The sequence below is a fragment of the Ambystoma mexicanum genome, chromosome 5p, assembly GCF_040938575.1.
Source record: "Ambystoma mexicanum isolate Mex_15411 chromosome 5p, UKY_AmexF1_1, whole genome shotgun sequence".
NCBI lineage: Eukaryota > Metazoa > Chordata > Amphibia > Caudata > Ambystomatidae > Ambystoma > Ambystoma mexicanum.
Window position 1 is genome coordinate 242,094,885 of NC_090930.1, and position 23,338 is coordinate 242,118,222.

At 45.5% G+C, this 23,338-nt stretch overlaps 1 protein-coding gene across 4 annotated transcripts in view; it reads left to right on the forward strand.

Annotated features, from left to right (window-relative positions):
- TENM1 (teneurin transmembrane protein 1) overlaps positions 1–23,338 on the forward strand; it is a 2,006,416-nt gene that overhangs the window by 1,440,144 nt on the left and 542,934 nt on the right. For all 4 annotated transcript variants that reach the window (XM_069612654.1, XM_069612656.1, XM_069612655.1 and 1 more), the window contains one exon: positions 13,022–13,238. In XM_069612654.1, coding sequence (XP_069468755.1) covers positions 13,022–13,238 — 217 coding nt within the window. The remainder of the gene's footprint in view (positions 1–13,021; positions 13,239–23,338) is intronic.

Here is a 23,338-nt window from a genome sequence, read left to right on the forward strand (position 1 = left end):
GAGCAGGCACATGTTCCCCCGCTACAGATTATTTTTTTCAATTTTGCAATGAAGACATTTTTGGTTGGCGCAAAAGATGTCGAGTGTAATAATGAGAGGCCGGCTATGTTTCTATGCATGCATGAATGCATGTGTCCACGTGAGTGAATTAGTGTATGTTTGTGTGCTCATTTGTATGCATGACAGGGGTTATATGATTGCTGTATGAATGAGAGATTGTATGTTGTATGCACGCATGTGAAAGAGAGTGCTGTATGAGATTGTGTGCCTCTAACTTTAGGTAGTGAGGTGTGGGTCTGGAAACATGACATTTATTACTGGGCACCAAGGGTAAAGCAAATATATGTGTTATAACATGGGTAGACTGCCCGACATTGGTGTAGCCAGTCTGGGCATGAAATTATTTACTTTGGAATAGCTTGTTGTTGTATGCATCAACGGTAGAGCAGACATGTGTCTTCTTCCATGGCTAAACGGCCTACATTGGTGCAGCCAGTATGGAACTATTTTCCTTCTGGGCACGGCATTTTATATCTGCCCCTCTGTAAATTGTGTCTTGCCATGGCATTTTTTCTAGCAAAGGAAACAGGAGTATGCTCTCATCAGTATTAGTAACATATACTGGTGCAACCTTCATGGCCTTGCACGGGCACAAGATGCATGAAAAAATGCTTTTTTGTCATGGCATATATTGTGGACAAAAGCCTTGTGAAAATACATTGGAAAATGCATCTGTGCACTATTGGTGACTTATATCTGTATTTGTTCATGTGACACCAAACTAAAACAAGCATTGGCAATGCCAACAGTTTGGACATTTGTGTAGGCATGGGAATGCACTTGCCGTGCACAGCGATATTGGTATTAATGATGTTAGCAGGGACAAATGGTGCGAGTAGATGGGCATCTAATATCTTTACTTGGCAAATGCCTCATACTTATAGACAAGTCAAAACTTTGCCAATGCTTATTTTTAACAGGGCCGCAGAGTACAGCCCCTCACTCTCGGTGAGAAATGTGCACTTTCAAATTAACATATTTGGGGGTTTGCAACTCCAATTAAGTCATGAACTCTCTGAAGACTGCCAAAAAAAAAAAAACAACAACCTGGCAGGCACGTTCAGTGCAAAGTTTGGTGGTACGGCATGATTACAGTGAGGTCAAAGAGTTGCCATTGGGATGTGATTTGGGCATGGGGGGGCACGAACTGGGTTGGAATGGCCATAGGGATTACCATGGCCATGGAAATGGGCAGCCAATCGGTCAGTAAATAACCAAAAACCTACAGGCTGTGTGTCTCTCCTCATATGCAATTCCTCCCTAATTGTACTGTAATGCAAAATCTTGGCTTAATGGTGTTGCAAGTGACACCTAATAGCCCAAACAAAAAATGCTAATTCTGTGGCTTTTTACTAATATTTTTACAGAACGTGCGCTGCAAAACACGCCATGTTTACCCATTAGTTTTACATTTTTCTCGGGTGTGAGAACCTACCACTGCACCAACGTCCCATTTGCAGGGTCAGGGTATTGCATATTCGTGGCCAACACGTACGCCACTCCAATTAAAAACATCACCAACTGCTAAATCCTCCTGATGAGGGTTGTCATCTACAGTTTATGCCAGATTGCAATTGCCAAACATATGTTGAGCTTTGAAAATAGAAATCAGGTAGGTTGCAGACTACTGGGTACACAGTATGTGAATAGTTACACTCGGACTATTAAGTGTGGGAGCAATGTCAGAGTCATTAAAATCCTTACTTTAGACAACAGCGGAATATTTTGTAGAGTGCTTCATGTCCGATTCCTCCTGCCGCCATGTTCCGCAATAACGTCTGCTATGATTTGCCGATTTAGTTGTACTTTATCGCCGTCAGAAGGATGAAGGGTTTCATCAGCGCTGCCCAGATTGGAGAATGGGATATTCTAGGAGTGAACCTTATCTAAAGAGCTATCTGCTTCTCAGTCTGCAATACGAATCCCTCTAAATCCTTTTAAAACTAGAATGAGGATGAGAATAGAAGAAGATGAAGCCACAATCAACACTCAGAGACTCACTGAGGCGCTCGGTCACACACGCAAGATGAGCCATGTCGTCAAAGGCTGCCCTCTAGCAATGTCCTGCAGAAGGTTTAAACAGTAAAGAGAATGGGGAGTAGAAGGGGCTTCACATTATGGACCTGGAATCGATAAAGCACGTTTCCCCTGTCTCCAGTCGCATTGACAATGTGCACAAATGCAAAATATTACACAATACCACACGCACTATGCTCGCAAAAATGGAAGAGATTTTACCTTAAAGCAAGTAAATCCGACTAAGTACCCTTGGGCCCAGCAGTTTTGCACAAGTGGGGGACATTTGGAGTGACATGTGTATGTATCACCCATTATTACCCAGTGCGCCGAATGAAAATTGAAACAAACGCACTGATTGGTCTGTTTGCGAGCCTTACCTTGCCAGTAAGCCTGCATAATTTGTGGTGTGTCCCTCCCGCCGGTTTTTATTTTTTATTTTTTTTCTTCAGGTCACCATAGAAAGGGTCCCTTTTCCCTGTTCCTTGGTGGCCATTTTATTTGTTTACATTTTTTTCATTTACTTTAATGGCCACATTGGAAGGGGAGAAGGGACTACATGTAGTCCCTTCTCCCCTTCCATGGCGGCCATTTTCTTTGTTTACTATGGCTGCTGCAGAAAGGGAAAATGGACTACGTTTCCCAGTCCGCAACCGGCATTTTTATTCCTGTTTTTTTGGTTAGGCTGCAAAAAGCAACGAGCCTTGCAACTGAAAAAAAACAAAATTTACTTCTCCATAAATGCCATCTTTGTATTGGTAACTCAAGGTAAATGTTATGTTTGCACTGGTGGGTTGGTGAAAACATCCATGCAATCATCTATGCATGGAATTTAGCCCGTAGCACTTCTTTGTCTAAGAAAATTAACTGCATTGTTGCAGCACATTTCTGCTAGTTGTTCCAGAATGTGAACCCGTATAGCCTCTGGCTTGAAAACATGTCATTGGCACGTATGCATACACCCCACTACCCCATGTACCGCAGTTGTTAAGTATCATATTTCAGCTTTGATACAGACTACCCAATTCTTACCCACACCTTGGGTATGTTGGTTAGGAGAATGCTGGCAGGGATTTTACGCTTTTCAATGTCATGGGTTGTGTGTCATGTGCGAGTGATCTCGTCAGAAACATCAATTCATCTTTTTTTTGCTTCCACGTTTATTGAAATGTCATTAATGATTAAACAGCAAACCCTGCCATGCACGTTATATGAAATGGGAATACATCAATCTCAAGCATGGCTCAGAGATCAGTCCGAACCTTTGGAATCCTGACAGATAATCAGGACCCAGGGCTTCCGGACACTATTCGCTAGCGTACCTGTGGGTCCAAGTACCTGCATGAATTCCAACCTTAGCCCTGCTTCTCCGCATTCCCTGCTCCCTCTCCCTGGAACGGACCTTTTGGCACTAGAACTGCCTTTATTCGCTGAGCTCTCCTTTCTCCCCTCAATGCTTAGGTGCATGTCACTTCATCATGCCTGAAGCAGTTAAGTCCATCCTTCAGTTCTATGGCGGAATTACAGGGACCGCATCAACCTTACCCACATGCTAATAATGTCATTGTCTGTGCCACAGTCTTCCTTCGGCTCCCTCGCGTAACTCAGCCCCATAACTCAGGCGTGTAGCTACGTAAGAGGCCGTATTGCCTGCTGACATGGGCAGTAAAGCTTAATTAGCACAAGGTAGCCATTCTTTGTCTTCTCTCAGCCAATCAGAATGCTCGTAATTAGGAAAATGACTCCTGATATTGACTGCCGAATCTTCTGACTTCAGAAGCATATGGAAACAGCAGACAGCGTCTCACGGCATTCAAGAAATAGCAATAGAAACCCCTTGCAAGATTTCTTTGAACACAATTCTTTTTTTACCACACCTTTAACTTGACAGACATCCATTTTAACCCATCAAAGAAAAAGCTAAAACACAAAGGCATTGTCTCACTTTCATACAGAGGAACCATTATGTTTGTGCAGCACTGGATACTGGTGTACCACATTTACAATTACAATGCTTACCTTGGAAATACAATCCTGCTATTTAAATACTACAAGAAATAACCACATTCTATTTACAAACACGTTTGTTCGTATTCTTCAGGGTCATAACACCTCCCAGTTAAGACTGGATTTCTTACTTTCTCTGATACAAGACACCATTTAGCAGCTGAAACACATACGCTTATAGAATATGTTCTGCTGGGAAAGCACCGCAATATGCAGCTTGAAATGTGCTGAACAAGTTTACCCCTGCTTTCTTGTACAGGATGTGATATGCGGGATAAATTACCCCGACTGCATGTTGTAAGGCAGTTGCAAGTCACTAAGGAGTTCCGTGACCAAATAGAGAAACGAGACCAAAGGCAGAGTTCCTTTATGTCATGGAATTCTGAGGTGACTTTTTACGTACAGTAGGGGCTATTTTATTCCTTATAATGCATGGCCAAACACTGTCTTTCTCCATTACTACCTGGCCACTTGCTTAATATGATGTAAGAGATCTTCCATTTGCTGTTCCATATAATTAATATAGAATTTGTTTGCATTTTAGAAAGCTAACATGCAGCTTGTAATTAGTTGCAGAAAAATTATATGAGCGGTTTGTTAAAATTACTTGAAAAAACGTTTTCATTTTGTGCTTCAAAATATGTAAAAATGTGCTGATTCGTGTTCACGTGTTAAAATCTACAAGCTTAGCATGTGTTATACTTGTCAATTACTGTCTCTAAAGTGTCACAGAAAACTAAATAAGCACAGAATTTGAAAAGCATGTCACACCTTTAAGTGCAGCAGTGACAGCTGGAGTTCTGCTCTGTGCTGGCTCAAGCAGCAGGCATTGTGCAGCAGGCATTGTGATGGATGTCACAAAGTGTAATAACTGATTACAGAGAAACTGCAAAGAATTGCCATCTGGCAAGGGTGTGGAAGCCCTGGCTTTTTAAATTATTTTATTAAATAACAAAATGATGCGGGTAATTCGATGTCTGAAAGGGACATCTGCTAATCAGATTCCCCTGGCATTAGCTCCATGCCAATAGTGTGTACTGTGACGATTCATGGGATCTCGTCACTTCTCCCCAGGGGGAGCCCTTTCCTGAGAGGCTAAGGAGGTGAGGCCACTGCCCCATAGTTCCCCTAGGGGTGGTGGAAAGCGGGACCTCACAAGGAGAGGCTCCCTTCATGAGGATTAGGACTTCAGTTCTGTGAAGGAACCCCCTAACCCTCTTGCCCTTGCACCCATAAAAACCCTAAAGTCTGCAGTGATTGCAATGAAAAATATTACTGTGTGTTACTGTAACAATCCCTCCCTTCCTTCCTTGAGACTTGACACCACTGAGACGACGAAGAAGAGGAAGAATAATGACATACCTTTTTCTAAAAGTACTGGGACGAGGTGGGCACGAGGAAGCATAAACAGTACCTCATGAAAACAACCAAAAACAATAGGTCTCATTACAACTGTTGTGGTAAGGCAACAACGGCGCCGATAGTGCTACTGGCACCGTTGTTGCCATGCCGCAACATTATGAGTTTGCTCACGGGGGCCGCTCTGCACACCTGGTCAGACCAGGCGTGCAGAGCGGCACCCACGAGCAGACCAGGATGGTAGCAATGGTACCGTTATGAACAGTTCCGCTGCTACCATCCTCCCCATTCCCATTGAGCCCTATGGGGGCTCAATGGGAATGGGGACGTACCGGCTCCGGGTCTCGGGAAAGGGAATTATCGGGCCCTCCAAGGTCAGAATGGCTTGTTAAATCCCCTTTTGCGGGACCCGGACCCGGACCCGAGTTTGGGGGTAGCCATGTCCTTATTAAGGGCATGGCTACCTACAAACTTGTAATGAGGCACCATGACACTGCTCTGGGGTGGGCCCAGCTAGGAGAGATAAAAACAGAGGAAGGACTGAAAGACGAGACAAGCCAGAAAGGAGCCAGCAAAGCCCTGGGAATCTGTCAACTGTGCAGAGAAGTTGGTCCTCGGAAGATTTGATGCAGAAGAGTGGAAGTCGCGTAGAAGTCCCATGAGGCATCAGAGAGCCGATTCACTCCAGTGCTGGGGAAGTCGAGGTAGTGGGGTGACCTCGGGGAGGTTCAGTATGACAACGACGCCAAGACCACAAGCTCCAGGCCTTCGCAGAGCCACACAGGTGAACCAGAAAGAAGCGTTGAGTGTACAGCAAACTGGCCATGATCCTGGGAAGAACTGGACATGATATGATATGATATGGTATTTATAACACGACTATACACATGCTTTCCCAACACAAACAGGGTAACATCAACTGCGAAGTTCCGGTTGGGGTCTGGGGAGACCAACGAGTCAAGAAAGCCTTGGTAGTAATCTCCATCATCACAGTAGTCATGCCCAGAGAACCAAGAGTCAAGAAAGTTTCTGGAGTAATGTCCCCAGTCACATTAGTGATGCCCAGAGAACCAAGAGACAAGAACATCTCAGGAGTAATATTCCTCATCACAGTGGACGGTTTGTTAAAATTAATTGAAAAAAGCCAAGAGTCAAGAAAGCCTCAGGAGTAATCTCCCTCGTCGCAGTAGTGATACATAGAGAACCAATCATGAATAAAGCCTCAAAATTAATCTCCCTCGTCACAGTGATACCCAGAGAGCCAAGAGACAAGAAAGCCTCTGGAATAATCTCCCTCATCACAGTGGTAATATCCAGAGAACTAAGAGTCACGAAAGCCTCGGGAGTAATCTGCCTCATCACAGTAGTGATGCTCAGATAATCAAGAGAAAAGTTAATCTCCGGAGTGATCTCCCTCATCACAGTAGTAATATCCTAATGTCTGAGTGCATCTGGAGGAATTTCCCTCATCACACTGATAACTGAAGTAAGACTAAAGAGGATACTAGACAGCAAGAGCTACGTGTAGATAATCTTTATAACAGTCTACAACATGGGAGAATTGCTAGAACTGTAAAGCAAGCTTTCAGAAGCCCTTGGGAAGAATAGAAGAGACTTGTGAGGGCTATTGTGAAAGAATATCCGAAGGAAGCCTTCAAGACTGTGCGAAGTTGGTTAGGAGAAGGAAGACATTCTCCTGACCACACGTTCTTTGTTGAAACAGAATCTAGAGCAAAAGAGTGACAGGAAAGACACAAAGACTGAGTCAGTTTACCAGAAGAAGGGAACCATTCTCCTGGTGCTATTTTCATTTGGATGCTAAACCCTTTTGTAAACTAGTTGTAGGGCTATAGTAGGTTTTTGGATAGAGGACAGAACTTTTCATTTGGACAAACATCCAGACCACGAGCACCCATGTTGACTTTTGTTTAGGCAGTGCTAACCCTTTAGAGATAGGGAGAAATAGGACATGTTCTTAATATTTCAAATAAAACTTGTTGAAACAAGCCACCCATTTGCCTGACTTCTTACTCCACCATGCCACGGTACTTGTGCCCTGCTGCATCAGAATCCAGATTCGCAGAAGCTCTACCAGTGGCACATAGCAGGTTCAGAGGTCACAGGTGCCCTGTTGACAGCTGCAGTGACACCGAAGTCTCTGCAGTGCAGGGACTGCAATTAAGATATGCACCCATGTTCCAAAAACAGCATAGTTCTGATAGATCCTGTCTTGGTGGCACATATAACTGTAAATCTAAGCTGAGTTAGGCTATAGTTGCCAGAATCTCTCAGAGTTATCTCAGCACATTAAAATGATATTGCACATGCGTCAGACCTTTGGGACAAGTTCAGCTGTGGAAGTGTTATTTCCTCAGGCAGGCTGGACGCTGCCCTAAAGGCAGGAAGGTAGCCTGGGAGGGTGCTGATTTTCTTTTCTTTGTAAGGGCAAGTAACACCCTTCCCCCTGGGATAGCCACTCCACAGGACACTGACCTGTGAGCAGAAAACAAGAGGCAAAACCATTCACACAGAGCCAGGCCGCACAACAGAGGGCTACATTTCTAAAAGACATGTGTCCTATTAAGAAGGAGAGCGGGTGGAGTTAGGGTAGCCAGACAGGCATCTGTACAATTTTGGGAGGGTTCTGCCATCTTGATATTCTCTGCCTTTCTTTCTCTTTCAAGTCCTCCTCCACGTCCTATGGAGAAAATCACTGTGGGTGTGACATCATAAGGGCAAGTCCACATATTTTAAGAGCAAAGATTGGATCCCTAAAGCAGGCTAACTTTAGTTCAATCACCTGGGCAGTTTTACAGATAAGAGAAAGTGTCTCCCACCACTTCTTTGAATCATCTTGGGGATCATCTTGAAGCATCTTTGGATCATCAATGAAATGCTGAGAGAGCAGTCCTTTTTAAAGTCTGCTAGTTGTGAGGTGAAGGCAGGTGTTCCAAGGTAGAGACCAGCTCTGTTCCCTAACCATTCCCAGGGACTATTGTGGGTGATCTGCTGCTGGAACAGGATCTGCTTCTCTGCCAGCCACACCAGTACCCAGGACCTCACCATGTTGGAGAACCCCTGCAGTTGTGTGCCAGCCTCCCCTGTGTTTGGGAGAACAACAAAATGACTCCCCTTGTGCCAGAGACCCTCAATTGGGAGTCACAGCACCATGAGACCCAAGACAGCAGGGACCCTAGTGTCTCATCATTGAACTGCTTGGAGCGTGTTTCAAGAACTGTTCAACATATTATGAACAGCAGGATCCTCTGTTGCTGACTTTGGCTCTATCCTGATCATCACACAGCACCAGGAAGTCTGGTTCAGTGCTGCCAAACCACCAGGAACTGCAAAGAAAAGACTATTGACCTCTGGCTACCCCCTTGGTACATTGCTGGGCCCTAGAGAATGGTTAGGTCACTTTGAACACTTTTCCGCTCACAAGTGCATATTCTTTTTCAAGAACATTGTCGCTTTGGTTTGTCGTTCACCCCCAATTCATTACCCAGAGACCTGCATCTGCTATCTTTGCTTATTCTGTGTTCTTTCCTCAGGGGTGGGTTTTGTGTAGTGTGTTTCTAATTAGTTATTATTGTACATGGTGTCTTTAATTAAAGTCTACTTGTTATTATAGAACCTTGATTGGACATTCCTTTATTTTGGACTGAAATACTTCACTGTTTGGGTTCTACTGAACCAGATTCACAATACTGGTAAGAGTATAGCCTTCTCTCGGCCCACGTTACCAAAAAAGGCAAAGGAGTTATATCTTATAACATTGTCTGTTTACCTTTATGATTGTGTTGGCACTTGGTTTGTAGAATTGCGAGGGCTGAGGGTGTTTAGCCTCTACGGGCTGAGGGTGTTTAGCCTCTACGCCTCTTTGTAGTCCTGCAGGGCAGAAGTCAATTTGTCACAGTAATAAGAACATTATTTCCAGGCGTTTGTTCGGATATTGCAGGCTGCCATGTATTATATAGCTATTGCACTCAATAGTCTCAGGAGGATAGCTCAGGGGCAAAGTGCTCACCTTGGAAGCAAGATGACATGGAACAACACAGGTTTGATCCCCGGGTCCGCTTAGAAACCTCTGGGTATTAAGCGCGTTATAAATAACCAATCATATGCTAACTTATGATGCAATACAATGACACCAAATTCACAACTTCCCAGATACGACTCCAACAGTAATGATTTCAGTCTTTTATAGTAGAACTTGTAAATGTCGTTTCCTTTTCAACAGATATCACCCATCTGTGCTTTAAAAAGAAAATGTGTTGTTTTTGTTAGAGTGGGTAATCAAGAGAACCAATTTCCCATACCGCTACTCCCAAAGTTAGGTATGTAAACTCGTCAGTGCTATCTGACTGTTGCAGAGATCTCCAGCCCGAATTTAAAACAGCCCACACCCACCATGCGAGTGCAAGTGATGGGCAGCCTCATCTCAAAGCCTCGACACAGGGGGTGAGTGAGACAAATGAAGCACCCTCCTCTTAGGTATCAATGGCATACATGTTCCGCCTTCCATGGACCTACCTCAACTCATCACATGGGGCCTCATTACGACTTTGGAGGCAGCCATGCCCTTAACATTGCGGGACTGGCAAGCCCCATTTGAAAAGCCATTCCCCATTCCCATTCGAGCCCCCATAGGGCTCAATGGAAGGGGGAATGCGGCAATAACGGTACCGTAAATTACGGTACCGATATTGACCCCGGTATCCCTTTGCAGGTCACGTCCTTAACGCCTGCTAAAACCAGGGACCTCGGAATAGGGCGCAAAGGGATTATCGGCACCAGTGTCATTACCGGTTCCTGGTATCCCTTTGCGCCCAGCTTGTAATGAGGACCTGTGTCCTGGTTCCCTGAATGGGGAATTACCGGTCCATTCCGAGTTTGGAGGGCCCGGTAATTCCTCCTTCAGGGAACCCGGGCCCGGTCCTTCCCCATTCCCATTTGAGCCCCCATAGGGCTCAATGGGAATGGGTGTGTGAGCTAACAATGGTCCGATTACGACCGGCCCATTGTTAGCTCCCTGGTCCCCTCTAGGGACCCGCTATGGACATCTGGTGAAACCAGGCATCCAGATTGGGTCCCGCGAGGGGGACTCGTAATATTGCGGAATGGGTTTAACGGCAACCCCACCATTAGCGACACCCGTGAACCCATTCCGCAATAGTTATAGGCCCTTTGACCGTGATGAAACATGCAAGGCGGAGTAGGAATGCATCCTTTCATCACGCCCTTCCATAATGCAGCCCAGGACATCTAACTGAAGCCCACCCATCAGTATTATAGAACAGGACCTTGTGACCCCTTTCTTTAATACCAAGTGTCCACCATACACTGCAAACTGCAGAGGGTCCCTCAATGTACCACTTACCTCTGTACAGTGAACACACAAATGGCAACCATTTCTGCATTCTGCAACAGCACTAAATCACAAGATTGGCCCTTTATTCACACTCTGCGTGCACAGATTCACTGCGGTGTATCGCTGTGTCCACAATGTGTGTTGGGGGAGGGGCTGCAGCAGTCACTTCACTGGTACACTTAGTGAGGTGCCTGCAACTGCCGCAGTCCCTGCACTCAGGGCCTCATTACACGGATGGCAGAGAACCATGGCGCTATTAGCGCCATGGTTCATGCTGGTAAAATACCGGCACCGCCTTGGCGGAAAGGGGAATTACCGCCCCATTCCAAGGTTGGTGGGGCGGTAATTCCCCCTTCCACCATTTCCCTTCCCCATTCCCATTTTTGCCCCATAGGGCTCAATGGGAATGGGGAAGGCGCTAATTACGGTACCGCACATTGCGGTACCGTAATTAGCTCCCTGGGTCCCTTTGCGGGTTGGTTTTTAACGCCTGCAAAAAGCAGGTGTTAAATCCCCCAACCCGCAAAGGGACCTCGTAGTAAGACGGTAAGGATTTACCGGTACTGGTAAATCCTTACCGCCATCCGTGTAATGAGGCCCTCAATCTTCTGTTCCTGGTCTCTGCTGTTGGAAATCAGCAATACAGAAGTGATCAAATTATTCCAGGATTAAATCTGGTCAAAATAGTAACAGGCATGTTTGACAAGAGCATGCCTGTATTTTTCTTGTTTTCATTTCCACCGAAAAAATAGAGGTATGCATGTAAGAGCTTCGTTTTAGCTACTGGCTCCTTTAAGTTATACCACTCCACTCCTTGAATCTGTGTCGGGAGGTAGATGACAACGGCCCTCAAGTCATGTGGGGTCAGTGGACAAGTCCATAAATAGGTATTAGGAATATATCAGGCAATAAGATATACACACAGCCTGCTGGAGATGTGCTGGTGTTTGTGGGGGCCCATCTCCTACAACAGAAGAAAAAACAGTCTGAGGCACTGCTGCGGTGGGTAGATAATAATGGAGGGATAAAGGAATGCATGGAGGGAGCTAGTAACTGCAGATAATCACTGAACAGGCATCATGTGGGGAGCTGAAACACTAAATGCCCACAGAAAAGCCATCAATCGCTCATTGTCAGTAGAGTTCTATTGAAGTGGAAACTGGAGTAAAAAGGCAATGAAGTGATAAGGCTGCTGAGGTGTTAACAATGGGAGCCTGTAATGTGCACGTTGCAAAGAGTATGTTTGGGCCTCATTATAGGTTTGCCGGTATCGTGGCGGAAAATCCAGCAGGATACCGGCAAACGTACCTACCATTTCTGCCGCCTGATATCCCGGTGTTACCGGGATATTACAGGTGGTAGAAAGGGAAGTTAATATCCATTGCAGGGAGTCCCATAGGACTCCACGGCGGGACTTGCTGGTATTTTCAGCACCGGCTATACCAGTTCGAAAATACCAGCTGTTTTATGCAGGTGGGGGCCTGAGTTGCCCCCAGCTCTTGACTGCAGATATATCTAGTTACCCCCACCGGCATACTTGTACTCTGCCTGTCCTGTAAAGTGCTGGTATACCTAAATACTGGCACTTTATAACTGGACCGGCAGGGTTATAATTAGGCCCATAATGTCCTACATTTAAAATGTTGTTGCTTTATGGGCAAATGCATTGCTGAGTTAGATGGGCTGCACAGCAAGGGCAGAGCTATGCCTCAGAGCTATGGTCTATATAGAGATAAGTGTTCATAATTGTTTAATAGTGTTGTCACTCTCAGTATACATAGTATGTGATTATAAGGGTCTTATATAGTGCAGTGGTACCAAGGATTGAACCCATGTTGCATGCACTGCACTGTAACATTTTCCAAGGTGAGCATGTGTCTCCAAGAGCCCCCACCCCTGCAGGAAAGGAGAAGATGGTTCTTCACATATATTCAATCTTGTATTTACAAATATATGAGAATGCTTTCGTTTTTTCTTCTAAATACCACAGATTAAAAATAACAAGTCTTGATTGTAAAAGGAAATTACATTTCACTTTTCTATGATAATTAGTTATATTGTGCTGCACAGAATTATATTTTTAGTCTAATTTCACAGCTGAATATGATCTCATTACCACTCGACACAGAGCTCAGTTTCTGTTTCTCAATTGTGTGAGGCCACCTGGACCATGCTGGTGAATAATCAAGTTTGTGCCCCCTTTTTCAGATGGACTGACAGACTGTGTGGATCCAGACTGCTGTCAGCAAAGCAGTTGCTTTTCTACTCCTTTGTGCCATGGGTCCCCCGACCCCCTTGACCTCATCCAACAGAGCCATCCACCGTTCTCGCAACACCCTCCCCGGCTCTTCTACGATCGCATCAAGTTTCTGATCGGGAAGGACAGCACACACGTCATCCCCGGAGAAGCGGCATTTGACAGCAGGTATGAATAACTAGAACAATACTAAAAGTACTAGTAGTAGTAATAATAATAAGAGTCCAGAAGTTTTCAGAGTGATCAAAAACTTCATGGACACCACACTCCAACAAATCAAAACAGGATATTGGAGCCTCATTATAAGTTTGCCGCTCCGGTAACTACGGTACCGGTAAACTTGCCGGTACCCTAGTTCCCAGAGCGGCAAACTACGAGTTGTGCTCGCGGGTGCTTTTCGAGCACAGCATGTCAGATGCAACCGCACTGTTATAAACGGTCCTGGTGCATCCGACCTCCCCATTCCCATTCGGCCCTATGGGGCCGAATGGGAATGGGCAGCATCTTTTTTTCCGGTGACCGCAAATGGGCAAATACCGGGTTCGGATGGGCCGGAATGCCCCGGTAATTGCCCATTCACAGGCACCGGAAATTTTCTGAAGTTTGATGGCAGCCTGCCAGTTTTACCAGCAAGGCTACCGTCAAACTTATAATGAGGCCCCATGGTCTAGAGTGTCTCTCCTAAATTAACCCCCAGTGCGAAGTCAGTGGGCATATACATCACCATTCATCTCAAATACCGGGTCCGGAGGGCCGAAATGCCCCGGCAATTACCCATTCACGGGCTCCTGAAATTTTCTGAAGTTTGACGGCAGCCTGCCATTTTTACCGGCAAGGCTACCACCAAACCTATAATGAGGCCCCATGGTCTAGACTGTCTCCCCTAAATTAAACCCCAGTGCGAAGTCAGTGGGCATATACATCACCATTCATCTCAACCCAAATAAAACATTTCAAAGAAAATATGCACACACTCGTGCAAACTCTCCCAGTTATACAAAATCAAATGCTACCTCTCAAAAACCAACTTCTAAGCAACTGTCCAGTCTCCGATGCTTCCTCACCCAAAGGAAAAGCCTTATTCACAAGAATACTGGTTCCTTCACCATCTCCCTCTCACCTTGAGGCAGTCTTCCATGAAGCAGTGTGCCTCAACCACATCACTGCTTCCGCACAGGTTCAAGATGTGTGGAGGCCCATTTCAAAATGGTGTCTAGGTTCCCCGTGCTTTCAGCCCACTCACCTAGGGAAGAACAACATTGCATTGATATGGTATATTTGAAGGTTTTCAAAAGCAAATATTCATTGGAAAAACATCTAAACCATTTATGTGGCTCAGGAGGTTTCAGTTGGTGTACTTTCGTATATCCCAGGCACGCTTATGTGATCCCACAATACATCAAAAACTAATGGGAAGAGCTGGTAGAAAATGTGGTTTTGTGTCTCATACTTAGCAGTTGACGAAATTCGCCACCAATTCTGTTTTCCGGGCCAGGCGTTTTTTCTGTTCCGCCAAATGTTTGGGTGGGTTTTCTTTCCTCTGAACTTTTGTTTTTTCCCTGTAATTTCGTGTTATTTGGAACATTAAACATTTAAAAAATACACATTTCAATGAAACACAATATTTTCTGAGGGAAAACAATTGACATCTTTTTTCCAATGGCAAAAGAACAAAGAAAAAAATTAAAAGCAGCGAAAGCATGATTGGTTCAATTGTGCCAGAAATTTGCCAATTTTCTCACCACATGTTTTTGTTCCACCCACACCCCCTTTCACAACATGTTTAATATCTGCCTTGTTGGATTAATGGACTCCTAGATCTACAAAATGCTAGAATGGTGCTGCTTCTGTGCAGTCCCATTAACCCTCTAGTATCTTCCTTTAACGAGGAACATGTACGGTCTTTAATTGAGTTTAACAACTGCCCAGAGGCCCAGATTTGCAAAATTGTTGCAGAAATGAAACCTACCTCATGCCATGGGGGCAGCCGTCTCTCTAGCATTTTTAAGGCTTTTATGGACAGTCTTGCTCCATGGGTGACCAAACTTGTCAAACTTTCTTCTACCGAAGAAGACGTACCTTTGGTTCTCAAGGATGCTTGGATCACTCTTCTTTTGAAAAAGAGTAACCTGGATCCTGCCATAGCGAAACACTATTGTCCCATAACAAACGTCCCATGTTTACTTAAGATCTTGGACTGTGTCGCTTATGTGCAGCTTCAGGAATTTATAGAGAGCATAACATACTCAACTCTCAGCAGTCGGGCTTTAGCTATAGGCATGGCACGGAGACTACGTTGCTGGATTTGAAATACAATCTTGCCTGCATCATAGAAAAAGGGCAACCAGCACTCCTTATGCTGCTCGACCTGTCCGCTTCTTTTGATTTATTTGACCGTTCTCTGTTAGTGACTAGGTTGGGCGAGAGGGCATATTGCTCCAGTTCGGCTTCCCAGTGGATATCATCTTTTCTCTGACCCAGAAATGCCAGGATGGCCTTGGACCATGTCAGTTCTGCTCCCACACCCATTACCTGTAGGGTTCCTTAGGGATCTTGTATATCCCCTACGTTGTTCAATATCTATTGTATGCCCTTCCTTGCCCTCTTAGATGTCCTGGGTGTCCAGTACACTAATTATGCAGGTGACACCCAGATCATGTTGGAACCTGCTGGATGTTGTAGGCAGGATGCGGACGCTATCAATTCAATATATGAGCCCATTCATAAATGTATGGTTGCTAATTCCCTGAACGTTTGATCACAGCATCAGGACAGAAAATCAAAACAACAAAAAACTTGGTTCAGAATATGACAGTTTTCTTATTTCAGGGAAAAAAAATCAAAGTCGTCATGTGGCTGTTACCAAATTGTTGAATTAATTTGCCCCTATATTTCATTAAAAAAAAGATTCCTATTAGCCACTGGTTTGATAAACTTGCGCCTTGACTACTGGAACAGCCTGCTGTCTGATACCTCGAAAGCTAGTATTTGGACGCTTCAAGTTACGCAGAGTGGCACAGTTTGTGCCATTCATGGTCTGTCTAGGAGAGACCATGGGAGTCATTACGAGTTTGGAGGTAGCCATGCCGCTATTAGCGCCATGGCTTCCTCCAAACTCGTGTCTGGGTCTGGGTTGTCGGAATGGGGACTTACCGGGTCATTCCAACCTTGGAGGACCCGGTAAATCCGCATTCTGAAAACCATTCCCCATTCGAGCCCCCATAGGGCTCAATGGCAATGGGGAAGGAGCTAATAACGGGGCCGCAAATTGCGGGCCCGTTATTAGCTCCCTGGTCCCTTAGCAGGTCCCGCTAAGGGCAGCTGGTAAAATCAGCCGGCCTTGGTGGGATCTGCTAAGGGACCTTGGAATGCAGCGGTAGGGGGATAACGGCACCGGCATCCTTACTGGTGCCGTTAACCCTTACCGCCACACTCGGAATGAGGCCCCATGTCATGGAAGCCAGGAGGGAACGCCACTGGCTCCCGATTAAACACTGTGTCACACACAAACTATTGTCTCTTATCTTTAAGTGTTGTAACATTGTTGCCCTGCAGTACCTGGCAGATCTCCTCAGTCCCTCCCATCAGGCCATTGACTACGTTCTTACGATACCTACAAACTGGTGCAAGCAAGATCCAAGCTCACAAGCTTTGGAGGAACCATGTTTGGTGTTTATGCCCCCTCTGCCTGGAATAAGCTTTTGCCCGACTTTAGATGGGAAAACTCTATCAGAGACTTTTTTGAAATGTTTTAAGACCCTTTTGTTTAACCTTAATCCAGACTAATTGTCCTGTTTTACATACCTCTCTGCCTCCTTCATCTTATATGTTGTCTGACTAGTCTGTGCCTTTTATGTGCACTCTGGGCCTGTAGCGCGTTATACATATTAAAATAAGTAAACACAAATAAATAAATATGTGCATTGCCCACAGCCTTAGCCTGTGCCTGGACTCTGTGACGACATCCTATGCAGGGATCCTGCAGCTTATCAAGGCAAATGCTCATTGTCAGCTGCACAGCAGAACGAAAGCATCACATCAAGCAGAAGAGATGAATGGCTAAATGCACACATCAAGCTAACGTCTTAGTATTATCTTTCTTCGCGTGAGTCATAAGGCATCCCCTATATGTGTGAGGCACCACTTCTCTTGAAGGGGTTGAAAGGTTCTAACGCTAGGCACTACCTACTCTAATCTTTCTTGATTGGCTTCCAATGCACGTTTGACTAACCCATGGCCCTCTGAATCACATGTAACGCTGTTATGATCTAATCTTCATGCTGCATCAGCAGAAACCAATAGCTCAGCGAGAAGTGAAAAGACCGGGCGACACGTCTTCTCAGCCGGCCCACTAAGAGTGTGAAACCGTGCATCCATTGTTAAACAGACTCACCCCCATGCTCCTCCAGGAATGGGATCAAAACATACTAATTCAGGAATGTCTCCATCAGGTACCTTATTAGCAAGTTACACAGGACTCTGGTGGCATGGCCACGCCACTCCTCATCCTAATCTTTCTTCTCTGCCTAACCCAGTCTCGTGCATCGCCCATGCACTTGTAAAGGATGCACAATTGTCACCATTGCTGCTTCTTTTAGATGGGTCCATGCACTCATTATTCAGGGTGCGGTGGAGTTTGTTCTGTAATGTTGGTCCTACATTGACTACTATCCTTCCTCTGTAGCAATATTTCTTGACGGATGTAGGGCAGACGCTGAGTTTTGGCGACATGCGTAGACTCCTTGCTAGTTTTGTATACAGATGTGAATGTGTCTGATCAAAATAGCCCCAATGCTACTTACTAGGCCTCACAGCGAGGGGGAATGAATCCAAGCCCAAAAATCGGGAGTAGGCAAGGGTTGTACTGACTTTGGCGGCAATGACCATCATAGCTCAAAGATGGAAGAGCCCACATATTCCCACGGTTCAAGACTGCCTGCGCAAGATGTGGGATGCGGTGGCCCTGGAATGGGCCACATATGCAATGAACAAAAATCTACAGAATGTTGTGAGAGAATGGGGAGAGGTCTAAGACTTTCTCAAGGATGATTTTCACGTTCAGTGGTGTCACCAGCGCCTCAAATTGTTAGACATGCACTGAACTCTTCGCATCAGATAAAGTGAATACGAAAAGGACCTTCCGCTGCACCTAAGGGTGGGGGCAAACAGGGGAAGTGTTATATTTGTTGAAAAATCAATAAAATGAAGTTTTAAAAAAATAGCCCCAGACTTTATATAACCTTGTTTGACTCACCTGCTCAGGACACATTTACTCCATGTCCTTGTGCAAAGCAGTCACAGCCGAGAGATGAGGTTTAGTGCCTGAGATACTGATTGTCTATGAAGGGGGATAGGGCAGTTTAACCCTTGACCAAAATGTTAGGTCAATCCTACTGCACTTGAAAATATTAATGTGTGCAGTGCAAATACATACAATTACCAGTAAGTACATGTCCCAATAAGAAATTCTCCACCGACTCACTGTTCAATACTGAATTCTCTCATCAAATCCTGGATATTATGATGCATTCGTAAATGTACCAACAAACACTATATTCTTATAGCGTGGGAAAATATTACCAGCACAGCATACCGCCCACCCACTGGCACAATAATGAAATCCCTCATCAAGTCCCGGATAGTATGATGCACTCGTAAATGGACCAACACACAAACCAACACACAGGCCCTCATTACAACACTGGCGCTAAACCATGGCACTGTTAGCACCATGGTTGGTGCCGGTGTTGTAACGAGTCCGCCCTGGTGAAATGGGGAAATACCGCCCCATTCCAAGGTTGGCGGGGCGGTATATCCCCATTTCACCATGGCCCTTCCCCATTCCCATTTTTGCCCCATAGGGCTCAATGGGAATGGCGAAGGCGGCAATTACGGTACCGCAATTGCCGGCGAGGTCCCTTTGCGGGTTCCTAATTTAACGGCTGGTCCAGACCAGCCTTTCAGGTCGGGTCCCGCAAAGGGACCTCGTAGTAAGGCGCTAAGTGGTTAACAGCGCTGCAGCCTTTTACGGCGCCATTAACCACTTAGCGCCTGGGTCGTAATGAGGCCCACAATATATTCTTACAGTGTGGGAAACAATTAGCAGCGCATCAAGCCACCTACACATTGACCCAATAATGAAATCCCTCAACACGTCCTGGACATTATGATGCACTCGTAAATGTGCCAACACACAGTGTGGGAAAGAATTAGCAATGCAGCATGCCACCCATCCACTGCCCCAATGATGAATTCCGACAATGCCTCACCACATCCTGGAGATGAAGATGCTCTCACAATGGCACCAACACGTGCTATATAGAGACCGGCCGTGCGACAGAGCAGTGCTCTCCTATTGACAAATCCCCATACCGTCTTCCTCTAATCCTGCACAATATGGTGCAGTCTCAAAAGAGCAACACAACGGATGCCGCTGTTGCTCATGTAAAAGCTCACAGCTCAGTACTGTCCACGGCATGATTTTACACCGTCTCTTATCACATGCTGGATATTGTGGTGCGATCCCATCTGGACAGCACACACCATCAGTAGCACATGTAAAAAGGAACAGTACTGTACTGCAAGCAACACCATATTCTCACGCTCACACACGAGCATCTCAGTCTCAATATTGTGATTCACTCTCAAGTCAATGCCACTCTTCTTAAGTCTCCTGATACAGAAAGTACCATCTGTACAATTCCGGGGGGATACAGAAGCGCCCACAGCCTTTAGCGTCGAACAGGTTAAATGTTCCTTCAATAAAGAGGAGTGTAAGGTAACAGGTTTCATGGGGCTTTCGCGTCTGCTGTAAGTCTGCTTGGGAAGTCTTCTATGTGGATCCCAGAGAGAGAGAAAACAAAAAAAAGAGTCGGAAGTTAATAGTGGGGCCGCCATTGGTGACTGATGTGGAATAAAACGCGTGCACCCAAAGAGTTACAAGGAAACGGGAAGAATAATGAGGCCGCTGATGGATCTATCGCGGGTCCACGCGCCATAAAATACGAGCCACGTTTAACAGCACGAGAGCAGCAGGACCCGTCAGGGTGGAGGGAGAAGTAGAAAGCATGAGCAGACGGAGGGCGCTCCGGGAAGTGCCCCCACTGACAGCTGCACGCCCATCCCTGCGTGTTTCATTAAGCAGAAGACAGTGGGAAGTGAAGAGGCCAGTCGCCGGCACTCTTCTGCCCAGGCAGCGTGCTAGGAGATAGTGAAACATGGCAGAGTCGCTATTGGATCATGCGATGGCGGATCAGTCCATGTTTCCTATTCTTTGATAACTAGTTGCAGAAACCTGTGCTTGCCAAATCCTGACAGCGTGGACGGTGGCAGGGCCTTTCAACGTTTTCAGTTGAAAGGGCCCTCGAGCCTCAGTGAGGCCCCCCGCAGCTGCCCCAACGCTGCCAGTCAGAATCATTGTAACACTGTAATGTATTTATCTCTTTATTACTTTCCTTCTGGAGCTTACTATAGCCCTCATTACGACCCTGGCGGATTTTTACCGCCATCGGCGGACTTTTCCGCCATGGCGCAAAGTCCCTTTACGCCATGGCGGATGGCGGACTTACCGCCCCATTCCGAGGTCGGCGGGGCGGTAAGTCCCCATTGACCCATTTACCCTTCCCCATTCCCATTTCGGCCCCATAGGGTATAATGGGAGTGGGGAAGGAGTTAATTACGCCACCGTAAAATACGGTGGCGTAATTAACACCAAGGTCCCAGAGCGCCATGGATTTTTCCGCCCGCAAAAAGCGGGCGGAAAAATGACCATGGCGCTCCGGGAACTCGTAGTTGGCGGTAAGGGGTCGGCGCAGCTAACGCTGGCGCAGACCCCTTAGCGCCAGGGTCGTAATGAGGGCCTATGTGTGTTTTTGCAGCGCTCGCCTTTCAAGCTGCGTTTGCTGGAGCCCACCCGGTTTCACTTCCCTTGGTGTATACAGACGTGTTATCACCTTGTTGCCTTTTAACGCTGGGTCATCCACAACAGCCCCTTTCTGACAAAGACTGCTTTATAGCTTTTCAGTACGCATTTAGAGTTTCAGCTCAATGCTGGCTGGCTGTCTTGTGGTAATCAGTGGCTAATAACCCCCATATGTGTCTCCATTTTAATGTGTGCACCCCAAGGGTGCCTCCGACTTTTACGCTCTAAGCAAGAGGGCCCCAACCATCACATCTTCAGCTAAGCAAGAGGGCCCCAACCATCACATCTTCAGCTAAGCAAGAGGGCCCCAACCATCACATCTTCAGCCGGGCCTGACATGCAAACTTGGATTTGTTTATTTACACAAAAGATGGCATTTTGAAGAATAAACCTGGAAAGTGTGGCACCTGTTATATTAGCAGTTCTTTTTTTGTGTTTAATAATCTTTATTCAGAATTAGCAAGTGAACAACAAAGCATTTAAGTAATTGCGTATAATAGTTTCAACAATATGGTTAATAATGGGCACCAAAATATGAGGCAAAACTAATGTTTAACCTAATAAGAATGAGATTCGACTAGCGGCTAAGAACAAGAGCATTGGGTAAACAAATCAATCTGTAGAGTAAATAAAATAAGCGCTCATCGATGCATGACTTGTATAGTGAGAAGAAAAGGATTGATGATCGGACTCACTGGTGGGATCAACAAGAGACAGACACGATTCAATAAGGAGACGGGAGGTAGCGAAGGAGTGCACAATGAATACATTCATTCATAGATCAACAAGCATATATGCGACACATATTAAACATTGGTAGAAATGGATGTACATTAGGCAGAGAGAAATCAATTCATGAACCATGAGCGGCCATATTATACAAATCTAAATAGTTGATAAATGGAGCCCATTTCATATTATACTTGGGTATAGGATCAAGGTAGTCAGCCTTACAATACTTAATTCTATCTATATAGCAAATATTGTTCCACCATCGCATAATAGAAATGTTTTGAACATATTTCCACTGGCAGTTATAAGCTTCATGGCAATGGCAACAAAAAGGTCATATAAGATGGGGGATGGGAGCAATGAAATGTGTCTGATAGCAATACTACCAAGGAAAACATTAGCAAAAGAAGAGGGATGTCAACTTTAAAAATTGCTTTCAAGAGTTTCCAAATTACCTGCCACATCTTAAATACAAAAGAACAGTCATAACACATATGCTTATAAGAACCCGGGGTATCTTCACATGACCAAGAAGTCCCGTCTGATTCCCTTTTAGATGTTATCAATTTTTGAGTGGTCATAAAGGCTCTGTGCATGAAAAAAGAGAAGATTTTGTTTAATATTGGCAGAGGTGAGACACACATGGGGCCTCATTACAACCCTGGCGTTAAGGGGTTAACGGCACCGTAAAAGGCTGCGGCGCTGTTAAACCCTTAACGCCAGATTCCCACTTTAACGCCTGCTTTTTGCAGGCGTTAAAGTCCAAGGCGCTAAGCGACCTTGGTGCTAATTACGGCACCGTAATTTACGGTGCCGTAATTAGCGCCTTCCCATCCCCATTGAGTCCTATGGGGCAAAAATGGGAATGGGGAAGGGGCAATGGTGAATGGGGATTTACCGCCCCGCCAACCTTGGAATGGGGCGGTAAATCCGCCATCCACCATGGCGGAATCCGGCATGGACCATGGTGCTAGTAGCACCATGGTCCTACGCCAGGGTTGTAATGAGGCCCATGGTCCTAGTCCGTAATTGAATCCATGTATTGTCATCGAAGACTTGATCACAATCCATCTACCATTAGGATTGAACGAGCCACTTGATAGAAGAAGAGTCAACAGTAGCAAATACATTGTAGAATTTGGCAGCTCTGACATCTGAGGCCGTAGCCAATAGTTATTTCCTGGAGCTATTGCTTGAGTGAGTCTGAAGGCTGTCAAGCGAAGAATTGACCAACTTGTTTTAAAAGGTGAAGTCTGATACAGGCAGGGAGAAAGAATGTCGGAGGTCTTGAAATGATGCGATAGTCTGTTTTTGTACAATTTGATAAATGAATGTGATGCCCTTGGTGAGCCAGGACCTACGATGTAATACTCTGTTCCTGATAGTGATGCACCTGTTATGTCACAAATATGGTGAGAGTTCAAGGGATGGGGATTTCATTGACGGGAAATGGAAGTTTCTTAGGGCAGATCTTGAGGCTTTGAGAGGATGGGAGTATGTAGCAGCAGAGGGGGAAAAAATATAGAACATGTCAACGATTTCACAAGGGGAAACTAAGTGTTTCTCAAGTCTGCACTAGGAGTGGATATCACCAGCATCAGGCGGGCCAAACCAA